At 44.5% G+C, this 12,664-nt stretch overlaps 1 protein-coding gene across 1 annotated transcript in view; it reads left to right on the top strand.

Annotated features, from left to right (window-relative positions):
• LOC122943121 (complement factor H-related protein 5-like) overlaps positions 1 to 12,664 on the top strand; it is a 379,577-nt gene that overhangs the window by 322,444 nt on the left and 44,469 nt on the right. The window contains exons 9-10 of the mRNA XM_044300588.1: positions 9,443 to 9,610; positions 9,704 to 9,913. Coding sequence (XP_044156523.1) covers positions 9,443 to 9,610; positions 9,704 to 9,913 — 378 coding nt within the window. The remainder of the gene's footprint in view (positions 1 to 9,442; positions 9,611 to 9,703; positions 9,914 to 12,664) is intronic.

The raw sequence follows: 12,664 nt of genomic DNA, 5'->3' as shown, positions 1-12,664 counted from the left end.
AGAGGATTGTCAGGAAATCAACAGAAGGTAAGTATGCCAGGTCATACAAAATCACAGATGGAACCTAAATAACAGGCAACCTGTGGCCAGCAGGCTGCCTGACTAGCAGGGGTCATGTGACGTGGCCAGCATCAAATGACTCACCCTGCTGCAAATGGCTGAGCACCGAGTGCTCAGCTTGGTGCTCAGGCTTAATCTGGTTGCTGGGGAACCAAAGACGCTGAGGAGACGTGCGCGGCCGGGTCCGTCCCGCCCCCCATCACCTAGGAGACAAGGCTGCTGCACGCGTCCTTGCTCCTGTACTGAGGCGGGGCGCCGCCGGCGCTGCGGAGAGTAAGAGCTCTGCCGGCGCCCCGTGACAATATAGAGGAGTTGGGGTAATATCACCATTTTTACCAGGGATATTTGCTCAGCTCTGGATAAGAGAAGTCAAAGCCACACCATCACCTTTGACCTCAATTTGCAGGTCTATCTACCGGCATAAGAATTGTTTTAGACCAGTTAATATTGAAACCCGAAACTGACCCAAAAGTATATTACCTATCTGGGGAAGTTTGGGAAGTACGGTGTTAGTGTGGTCTATAAAAAACAAAACATGTTCGGCGTATAAAGAAATAAGGTCGTCTGGTCCCAGTATTCTAAACCCTTTAAGGCTACTTTCACACTTGCGGCAGTGTGATCCGGCGGGCAGTTCCGTCGTCGGAACTGGCCGCCGGATCCGCCGATCTGCTGCTGCCTGAAAGCATTTGTGAGACGGATCCGGATGCGGATCCGTCTCACAAATGCATTGCAAGGACGGATCCGTCTCTCCGCTTATCATGCGGACCGACGGATCCGTCTTGTACATTTTTCGCATTTTTACCGATCTGCGCATGCGCATGCCGGAACGACGGATCCGGCATTCCGGTATTCTGAATGCCGGATCCGGCGCTAATACATTCCTATGGGAAAAAATGCCGGATCCGGCGTTCAGGCATGTCTTCAGTTTTTTTCGCCGGAGAAAAAACCGTAGCATGCTACGGTTTTCTCTTTTGCCTGATCAGTCAAAACGACTGAACTGAAGACATCCTGATGCAAACTGAACGGATTACTCTCCATTCAGAATGCATGGGGATATGCCTGATCAGTTCTTTTCCGGTATAGAGCCCCTGTGACGGAACTCTATGCCGGAAAAGAAAAACGCTAGTGTGAAAGTACCCTAATCCTGGGGTCCTGCCTAACTTTGGCAGCAAGGGGCTCCATGTATATATCAAATAGCAATGGAGAGAGGCGGCAACCATGATGGGTACTCCTACTCAACGGAAAACTCTCCGTCAAGCTCCCATTTATATTAAATCTTGCCCTAGGGCTTGATCATATGAATAAATCCCATCCTTCCCAGAGCTTTCTATAGGAATCCCCACTGCACTGTGTCAAACGCTTTAGATGCGTCCAGCGACAGGATAGACCGTGAGATCCCCCGGGAAGACTGCATATTAACAAAGAGACGATGCAGGTTATAATGCATACCCTTATTAGGAATAAACCCATTTTGATCGCGGTGTATAATTGCTGTAATGACATTGGATAACCAGATAGCCAGAATTTTTGAGAGTAGCTTCAGATCTGTATTTAATAAAGAAATAGGCCTATATCACCCCATAGCTAGTGGGTCCTTCCCCTTTTTCAGTATTAATGTTATTACAGCTTCTGTCTTCTGGGAGTCTACCCTCCTTGATTGATCTTGTAAACACCCTTAAAAGGTGGGGAAGAATAACCTCCCCATATTTACAGTACAATTCATACGGAAATCCATCTAACCAAGGGTAAGAATTTCCCACACAGGCCTTCAATGCAGCCTCTAACTCCTCTAGGAAGAGATCTAGTTTAAGAATCTCCCTCTGTATGTCTGCAAGACTTGGGAAAGAAATAGAGTCCAAATATGAATTCATCTTTTTATCTAGTATATCCTTATCTGTGTTATATAATTCAGCAAAATGTTTCAAGAAGGTTTCCTTTATAGCGTCAAGTTCTTCCATAATTATATCCTCTGAGGATCGAATTCTAGCTATGTTTTTTTTTTGTCTTGATTGGAGATCACCCTCGCCAAGAGTTTCCCTGGTCTACCCCCTTCTGAGAAGTATTTTTGTCCCTTAATGAAAAGTCTCTGCTGAGCCTTTTTCAGAAGGAAATCAGCATACACCTGACTAGTATTCTGCATATTTTCCTTATTTCCCGCTGTTTTATTAGCAATAAACTCCTCCATAGCTACTAATGTTGCTTCTTTCAACTATTTTTCCTTCTTATCGTTTCTCTTTTTTTAAATTTGAAATGTTTCTGATAAAAATTCCTCTCATAAAGGCCTTAAATGTATCCCAAAACATACTATCTCCTGTTTCAGCAATTTATGATTCTACATTATAGAAATCCAATGAGAATTCAATTTAAATGGAAGTCTTGCTTTATATTTGTTACCGTCCATGGTTAGTTCAATAACAAGGGGAACATGATCTGATACCGATCTGGTCTCGCATTTCATGGATTTTATACATCTCAGATAATTTTTATTTATCATGGCCAGGTCTATCCTTGACATTGAGTTTCCATATTTACTTATACAAGAATATACTTTTAAAGTTCAACATTTTTATTGAGAATTTTTCAAAATATGGTCAGCAGTACACGTCATTGCATAAACCATTCGAGGTGGACGCAGCCACCTGAGACATTGATAGTGCCATAAAGAAAGTTTCCATTATTATGGAATACACGTATCTTACATTAAGTTTAAATCAGCAATAGAACATACAAAGCAAAAATAACAGATATTGAACACAAGTCTGTCTGCTCAGAAGGCTCAACTGCAGGAGGGACCTGACCAAAGGCATTGTATTTAATTATGACCATTCCCCACTTAAGGGCCACAGGTTTGAAGGCCGATTACCTAGAAAAACCTCGAGTGAGCCATCCAGGGGCTCCAGGTATGTTTGAATTTCACAGGGGAGAGCATCGAAGATGGAATCATCCTCTCATACCGGCATGTAGTGTTCAGCTCAGTCACCACCTCCAGGATATCTGGAGGACTCACTTTCTTCCAATGGCGGGTTATAACCAGTTTAGCGCTGAGTAAGATGTGCCCCATTATGGGCCTATACGTCGGGCACAAGCGCCGAATGCCCACGAACAAAAGAGCAAGCTCCGGGGAGGGGAGGACGTCTTGACCTGATATTTCCCCCAGCAATGCAAATACCTGCTTCCAGAAATCATTGATAACCGGGCATGCCCACAGAACATGTAACAGAGAACCCACATTTCCACAACCCCTCCAACACGAGGGAGAGGATGTAGGATATATGATATGCAACCTTTGGGGTGTGAAGTACCAGTTCAATAAAGTTTTAACGCCAGCCTCATAATGGGTGACACACCTAAAATTAGAAGTCAAGAATCCCACTGCAGAGGACCAATCTTCTCCAGAGTATGTGGTGCCCAACTCTCGCTCCCATTTCTGGAATGGATTGGATTTTACAAATGTTGACTTTTCCCCCATATACTCATATATACGTCCTGTTGCCCCTTTTTTCAGCAAACCCCGGGAGCAATAAAGTTGTAGGATCCCCGTATGAGTGGGAGGGGGCTTCGCGATGATGGATGCTAATAAATGTTTAACCCTGAGATAATTGAAGACCTCCCTAGCCGGAAGTTGGAACATCTGTTGGATAGAGGTGAACGGGAGAACCTTTCCAGAACCTAGGAGCTGAGATACCCTCTCAATCCCTTGAGCATGCCAACCACGGAGACTAATATCTCCCAAAATCCACTCCAAGGAATGAATGTCCAAGTGAGGGAGGAGGGCATCAGTAGAGTCAGCGTTCGCAGTGTGAAAGTGTGACCAGACCCTTCCTACATGTCGCACCGTCTGTAAAGAGGCTTCAGGAACCTTCCCATTCCACAATATGCCGATCAACAGGTCTCTTAGAGAGCCCTTTTTGAGTGAGTGAGACTCAATTTGGTGCCAAGCTTTACTACATTGTTTGTCCCACCATTCCCTAGCAAGTGACAGACTGATAGCGCTATGGTAATCCCTAATGCATGGCAGTCCCAACCCCCCGGCCTTTTTCCGTAAGAAAAGCTGTTTTTGGGCAATTCTGGGTTTGGACGACTTCCAAATGTATTTGGACACTATTGCCTGTGCTTTTCGAAAGAATGCATCGGGGACCGGAATCGGGAGGGCTCTGAATACATAGATCAGTTTAGGCAGTGTCATCATCTGAAATGCAGCCACCCTACCGACCCATGATACCTCCTTCATGGAATATTGAGAGAAATCAGACGACATAGTATCAAGGAGGGGCTCATAGTTCCGCTTAAGTAAATGAGAGCAGGGGTATGTCAGCTTGATTCCCAAGTACGGAAGTTCCACCTCCTGCCAGTCCAGGGGAAATCGGGACTTTAACACCTCAGCCTCCCGTTGGGGGATATTGAGTAACAGGGCTTGGGACTTAGAATTATTAATCTTATAGTAAGAGAGTGTGCCAAAATGTGCTATTATGTCAAAGGCTGAGCTTAGTGACTGAAGGGGACTTGACAGGGTGAGGATAATGTCGTCAGCATATAGCGATATTCTATGATCTCTTCCTCCAACATCCATGCCACTAATGAGGGTAGATTTCCTAATGTGTTGAGCTAAGGGTTCCAAAGCCAGGATGAACAGGAGGGGTGATAAAGGGCATCCCTGGCGCGACCCATTGGTAATCTTGAAAGGGGCAGACAGCACCCCATTAACCCACACCTTAGCCATTGGGGATGCGTATAAACTGTAGAAAGCGTTCAATATGCTACCTTGAAAGCCCATTTTACCAAGAACCGAGAATGCGAACGACCAATGTAGCCGGTCGAACGCCTTCTCAGCGTCTAGAGTCACCGCCACCATTGGAAGGGTATTTTGTTCAGCATAATCAAATAGGTTAATCAACCTTCTAGTGTTGTCTGAAGATATACGGCCCTTAACAAACCCTGTTTGGTCATCCTTAATCAGGGAAGGGAGTATGGCTGACAATCTGCTGGCTATCAACTTGGCGAAGATTTTGATGTCCGAATTCAATAGCGAAATCGGTCTAAAGTTTTGAGGGATATCAGGGGATTTTCCAGGCTTTGGCAGTGTGACTATAAGGGCTGTAAGCATCTCTGACGGGAACGGGGTCCCTTCAAGAGCACGGTTAAACATATCGAGGAAATGAGGGGACAGCACAGGGAGGAAATGCTTGTAGTATTCATTCGACAAGCCATCCGGGCCAGGGGACTTGCCTAATGGGAGATTCCCTATAATCTTTTGGAGTTCTATGGATGTAAGAGGGGCATTCAATGAGTGAAGCTGGTCAGGGGAGAGGGTAGGCAATTCAGACTGAGTCAGGAAACTATCCACCAACTCTGGGTAACTGTCAGGCAAGACAACCGTATCTTTGAGATTGTATAGGCTATGGTAGTAAGAGCGAAACTGTTCCGCAATATCTCTAGGATCCAATAATTTTGCTTTAGAGCATGGGTGGATAAGAAACGGGATTTTTGACTTAGTTTGCTGAGCCTTAAGTTGATTCGCCAACAGCTTGCCAGCTCTGTTTCCCTGGGCATAATATCTCGACTTCAGTCTAAGCAGAGATCTCGAATAATCACATGACATCAAACTACACAGTTTATCCCTCTCTATCTTCAGTAGGGAAGTTATATGGGCCGTAGGGGATGCCTTATTCCGGCTCTCTAGCTCTGCGACTGATTTGAGCAGCTGAGAAATTTCCTTCTCCTTAATTTTCCTCAGCTTGCATTTCAGTCTAATCAAGGAGCCCCTAATGAACGCCTTATGCGTCTGCCACAGAATATATGTATCCGTAACAGATCCGTCATTGATGGAGAAAAACTCTCGCAGTTCATCAGACAGCTCCTTAATAGTTTCTGGATTAGAGAATAGAAACGTGTCATTACGCCATATGGGAGCGCTCGGGAATTGGAACAAGTCCTCCAGAGTCAAAGTTATGGGGGCATGGTCCGACCACCGGATAAGTCCAATATCCGTAGATTTGGTATGCATTAAGGTAGCTTGATCTACAAAAAACATATCAATGCGTGAGTAAGAGAGGTGAGGAGCGGAAAAGAAGGTGTAATCCCTCTCCATACTATGCTGAGCCCTCCATACGTCAATGAGGCCTTCCGTGTGCAACAGAGAGGCAACATCGCTCCCTGAACGCCGGGTTAAGCTAGTGGAGTCCAACGACCGATCCATCACCAAATTAAAATCTCCACAGACAATTACCTTCCCTCGTTTCACGGAATTCAACTGTTTCAGCAGTTTTCGCAGGAAGGATGTCTGGCGATCATTAGGTGCATAAACATTGACTATGGTATATGTGATGTTATTAATAGAACATACCAGAATGATGTAACGGCCATTGGAGTCCACTTTCGAGGAAATGGTAGTAAAGGCCACTGAACTCTTGACAGCTATGAACACTCCCCTGGATTTCCTACTAAAATGAGAATGCAATATATGAGGGAAAAATCGATTATGAATACGTTTAGCATCTTCCTGCAGTAGGTGGGTCTCCTGGATGCAAACAAGGTCCGCTCCAGCATTGGTTGCCTCTCTCCAAACATAGGATCTTTTCTGTGGACAGTTAAGTCCCTTAGCATTAAGTGATAGGATTTTGAGGCCCATGTGAGTGAGGAGAGGAACCAAGTCCTGTGCGACCAGACAGACTAATAAGTATTAATCAACTACAACAACAAAGAACAATCGCCTGAAAGTAAGCAAGATGTAAAGTGGCCGCAAGCATATACTCTGAGCAGCGAGTCAGTGAGGAGTCTAAAGGGGTAGTAAAAACAACCGGGAGGGGATAAATAACTCAACTCCAGACGGTCAATCCGTCCGTGCAATATAGGCGGCGTAAGTCCACTGGTGAGGCTGAGAGGATCCTGAACTATGTTAAGTGCGCAAACAGATAGACAGCACCTAAACAGAAAGGATTAGTAATCAGATCCCATATGAACAGTGCAAGAGGTAGCTCCACTCCTCCTAGCCGCAGATAATCCAGGGCAGGAATGGCAAATAGTTCCTGTAGGTGGAATCTTCGTCATCGGACCCAAAAGAAGATCAGCAATTCTGCGCTACACCGCAGACAACCAAGTGTCTCAATTGCGAGTCCCTCTCCTCTCCAGCTGAAGAGAGATGTCCCAAGACTGTAACAGCTCCTTTCCCTCATCAACCGCTTTCACCACATGAGTTTTCCCATCTTTCCGGATCAGCAGTTTCTGCGGATAGCCCCATTTATACTGGATATCGTTATCCCTAAGTGCAAGGGTGATTGGCTGTAATTCCCTCCTTTGTCTCAGCGTCGCCATAGAAAGATCCGCAAAAAGCCTGACTGTCTGGAAAGGAGCAGGGAGTTTGTCGCAGTTCCTAGCCGCCATCATTAAGGCCTCTTTAGTATGGAAGAAATGGATCCTGGCTAGCGTGTCTCTTGGGACATCCGCCCCGAGATGCGGCGGTTTTGGGATCCTATGAGCCCTGTCAATTATCATGTCCGGGACAGGGATTTTCGGAAGCAGCGCTTTAATGAGGCCCTTAAGATAGGGCTGTAAATCCCGAGGTGCTACATCTTCTGGAATACCTCTGAATTTAACATTGTTCCTTCTGGAACGATCCTCCAGATCTGCCAATTTGCTCTTAATGGCCTCCATTTCGTCCGCCATGTCATTGTGGGCATCAATAATGTTATTCTGTGAAACAGCAAAATCAGCCATCTTACTCTCCACATGTTGAATCTTTTCTGCAGATTCTTTAACCTTGGCCGCTAAAGGGTTAATGAGCCCCTCCATGTCCGAACGCAAGGACTGGTGTAAAGCCAGGAGCATATTTTTAATGGAGTCCTCACACAGAGGCTTATCAGAGGTCTGGTATGCAATTATAGGGATAACTGCTGGGTTCTCCACCGTCTGCTTCCATGGCCCCTCACTAACCTCAGGAGAACATGACGGATCCAGGCGCGGCCTCTGCTTCTGAGGGCTGCCGGAAGGCGAGATCACAGCGCGGCTAGCTGCAGTGCCATTTTGTGTAGCCGCGTTGTCCGGGGTCCCCAGATCACTTGGGGTCGGCGGGAGTGAGGGGAATTCAGCCTCTGTCAACGAGAAGACGTCAGGCCCCGGTGGAGGTGACGGAGACCTGGAGACGCTGTTCGGCGATGCGCTGCCCACAGGAGACGAGGTAAGTGCGCCGCGGGAACCTGCGCCATCTTTAGCCGGGCCCCGCTCAAAGAAACCGTCCAAACTACCGCTCTGCAACCTCGGAAGCTGCCTTTTAGACTTCCCCATAGTGTCCTGGGAGGTATCCAGTCCTGTCGCTGGTAAGAGTGTGGAGATGGCGGTAGCCGAAGCGCTGGGAAGCTCCTCTGTAATCGCTGAGGTGCAGGAGCTGAGAGATCAAGCGGCCATTCCTCTCAGCGGCCAAGCCACGCCCCCACAAGAATATACTTTTTCCCCCCTCTCCAACCCATCCCCATACATCCACGTATCCTATTTTCCTGGCAATAATGTGCCACAGGGGAGCCTTGTGCTGGAGTGGGAATACCCCCATGGAGATTCTATCCATTTCTGGATTCATAACACAATTAAAGTCTCCAGTGATTAACGAGAGGTTTTCAGGCCACTGATCTGCAAAGGTAGTTAGACAGTTGAGTACATGTACAGAAAAAGGGGGAGGTATATAAATAAAAGCCAAAATGCACAATCTACCATAGAGTTTCCTATATAAAAAAACAAATCTTCCTTGCTTGTCGATAGAGGATGCCTCACAGACAAAATCAATACTTAGGACTGTAACACCTCTAGAATAACTAGTAAAGGTGGAGTGATAAGTCTGAGTTGCCCGTCCCCTGCCGAGTTGCACAACCGACTCTTGTGTATTGTGTGTCTCAAACAAACAGACAGTAGCTGGTAGCTGTCTTTGTACCTGATCAAACACCGCCAATATTTTACTCTTATCCCCCAGACCTCTAACTTTCCAGGTGATAATTCTAGCTGACATCATACAAACCAACTGCTTCCCACACTATAAGTTTACCTAACCCCCCCCCCCCCCCCCTATCCAAGGAGACGCATCGCAACCCATCCCATATCCCCCCACACTTCCTGGTCTGCCACAAACTGTACAGATCTCTCACTTAAGACCACTCCTGCCCCCCCCCCCCCATTGTTCCGATCCAGCCAGTCCAACGCAGAGTCTGCGGTATCAAAAAAAGTTTCATCGTCAAATATTATTAGAAATTTGCCTGTATCATACCTTGCTTTAGAGCATGCATTCAAACTAACATTTTCAATCTGTTAAGTATAATTATGAATCATTACAAGAGCAATGCCCCTTTTCTTTGACTGAGTTATGACAAGTTCTGACAATCATTTAATTATTTCCTTTTAGAAAGTTGCAAGGCTCCAGAAATCCTTAATGGGTTCGTTAAAACAGAACAGGCCAGTTATGACTCCGGCTCATATGTGGAATTTGACTGCGATGAAGGATATGTGATAAATCTTGCTATGAAGGTTAAATGTGAGAATGGTCTGTGGAGTAAACTACCAGTATGTTACAGTAAGTATAAAACTTAGACATTTGAAAATGCAGAGAATATGTTGTAACAGAACAAATAAAATAAAAACTTTTTCCATTTTAACCTTCTTTCAGGTCCATGTAAAATCTCCCCAGAAGATCTCACTAGACATAACATTCAGCTACTTTCATCTAATGACCAAAAAACTATTCCTGACAAAAATTATAAACATGGCACAGAAATAAGTGTTGTTTGCATGTCAGGATTTAGACGACCGACTAACGCAGCTTTGGTGCTCGAATGTTATGATGGGAAATTTAAGTATCCAAGGTGCTTCTCTGGAAGTAAGTATCATTTATTGTTTTAGATTAGAGATGAACTAATCAATTTTATGGATGCGGAATAAGTCACAAATTTCCAAAAAGGTTTGGATTCTAACAAATCTCTTGTGATTTGTTTTGGGTGAATGAAAGAGAGCAATAGAGCGAGCACCTAGTATGCTACACTAGATTTCTAGAATGAAAATAAGTGAAAGGTCCAGCTTCTAAAAAGTAATATTTTAGTCCAGCAGTAAAATTTCCATACACAGGACAATGGTGCACAATCTATGCGTTTCGGACCCTAAGAGGGATTCTCACCATTTAGGAGACCAATTGTCGCCGGTATCAGTGCTTATTCGGAGAGATTCTGTGATTGGGTGGACTCCCTCCTCCAACCCCTTGTTCCATCTATCCCTGGTTATATCAAAGACACCAGAAGGGTCTTGCAATCCTTCACTGATTTTCAGTGGAATAGTAGTTATATTTGGATTACTGGGGATGTAGTCTCCTTATATACCAATATACCACATGATCAAGCCATAATAGCCCTTCAGGTGTACAGTAACTATACATCGATACTCCAGGAATTTATTTGTATGTCTGTAGATTTTCTTATGAAACATAACATCTGGAGTATCGATGGGAGCAAAATTCTCACCATCTATAGCTAACATCTACATGGCGTGGTGGGAAAAACAGTTCCTGTTTGTTGATGCTAACCCTTATTTCCATGCCATTAAATGGTATGGAAGATATATTAATGACTTGCTGTTTGGGCAGATGATATTTCACATATATCAGCTTTTAAAAACGACCTCACTAGTTGCTTAACCTCCCTCTCCTTTAGCCTACATTTTGATGTCAGTACTATCTCCTTTTTGGATCTCAGGTTGACAGGTGATGATTTAAATTCAAGAGTATGCTCCATAATGTATAGAAAGGAGATGGCAGGTAATACTACACTTCTGGCAACATCTTGCCATCCACCTCATGTCACGCATAATATACCCAAGGGGGAATTAATTAGGGCGAAACGGAACTGCTCTGGCAGGGATACCTTTCTATTGGAGGCAGAGAGCATCAACAGAGATTATGCCTGAGAAAATATACTGCACATTCCTCTAGATAGATGCTCCCTAGTTTTGACTAATGAGACATCAAAGAAACAAAAGGAACAGCATGGGATGGAAGCAACTTTCATTACACAATATAGTGAGGAATACCGGGATATATGTAAAATTATAAAACGGCACTTGCCTGTTCTGAACTTTGACAGAGATTGGAGTATAACAGTGGGAGATGGAATAAGATGAATAGCCCACAAAGCACCCAATCTAGGTCAAATGCTCAGCCCGAGTTTGTTCCGTGAACGCCCTATTATAAAACCAACCTGGTTAAAACATAAAGGCAACTATAAATGCGGTCAGAATAAATGTATTTGCTGCAATCACATGCTAATGGGTAAAATTAACACCTCTACTAAGAAGATTTATATCATCAAGTCATATCTAAATTGTAATACAGAATATGCCGTTTATCTTATCACATGTACAGCGTGTAATCTCCAATATGTGGGATGTACATCCAATTCAATTAAAACAAGAGTGAGTAGACATATATCTGATATACTGCATCAAAAAAGCGGGAATTGTGTCTGCAGTAAGTACACACTTCGCCGCAGTACATCATAGTAGTGCATAGAACTTGATAGAAAGGGTCACTGGACCAAGAGGTTTGCTGCTCCGGTCGATTCCACTAGCTGCTGTTGGATACGATCCATGATAACTGGAAGTTGGGGCTCACTGTTCTGTAATGCTGCAGAACCCCAATCAATCAGGCAAAGATTTGAACAAACGTGGATTTATTGAAAACACAGTAGTAAAGTCCAAGCCAGAAATCATACAGAAATAACGTAGTCCAAATAATAACCTCTGTGGAGAAACGTCAGAGAAAAGCCAGACCAGGCTAAAGTTCATACAGAAGAGTCCATGAAACCAGGTACCTAAGGATGAGATGGTGAAGTATCCAGGGTCCGATCCATTGCCATACACGGTGCAACTGTAGAGCAGAGACAAGGTTTCCAGAGGCATTAACTAGATGAAGATACACAGAGTTCATGCATGGATCAAACTTAGTGAATATGAACCAGCATACTCCCAGGTTGTAGAGACAACAGTGAGCATTGATCAGCCAGAGAGATCACCTTTTAAACACCTGCTGGCCAATTACAGACTGCTGCTTGTCAGAACTTCATAGGTCATGTGATGATCCTACTCATTAGCACCTGTGCAGCAAATCCCTAATCCACTTTGAATTTGTGCACAGGTGCTTTACCTGCCAGTTGTCGACGTAGCGCATAAGATGCACGCACACTCGGCCGTGCATTCCTTTGCGAATCACCCCTCGGACATGCACACGTGCAGCAGACATTTTAGGAGAAATGCTATTCGTTACCATGAAGCGCGAGGAAATTCGCATTTGTTGCAAATCGAATTCTTCCTGAAATTTGGATCGAATTCCACTTCGTCAACTTCGATTCGCTCATCTCTAATGATAATATATTGATTTATTTTAACAATTTTTTTAGGGGGAAATGTGTCCCTCCCTCCGAATTTTATATATATATGAAAAACAGATACACCACGATGCCATCCATTTTGTGTACGTGATTTTTATGGACCCAGAGATTTCAATGGAAGTGTGCAGTCCAGGGCATGGATGAAAGTAGTGAATGCATCCGTGGATTTTTTTGCAGACATATGCACCAGAGAAAAT

Source organism: Bufo gargarizans, chromosome 7 (assembly GCF_014858855.1).
Source record: "Bufo gargarizans isolate SCDJY-AF-19 chromosome 7, ASM1485885v1, whole genome shotgun sequence".
Taxonomy (NCBI): domain Eukaryota; kingdom Metazoa; phylum Chordata; class Amphibia; order Anura; family Bufonidae; genus Bufo; species Bufo gargarizans.
This window is presented reverse-complemented; position numbering and strand designations above follow the sequence as displayed.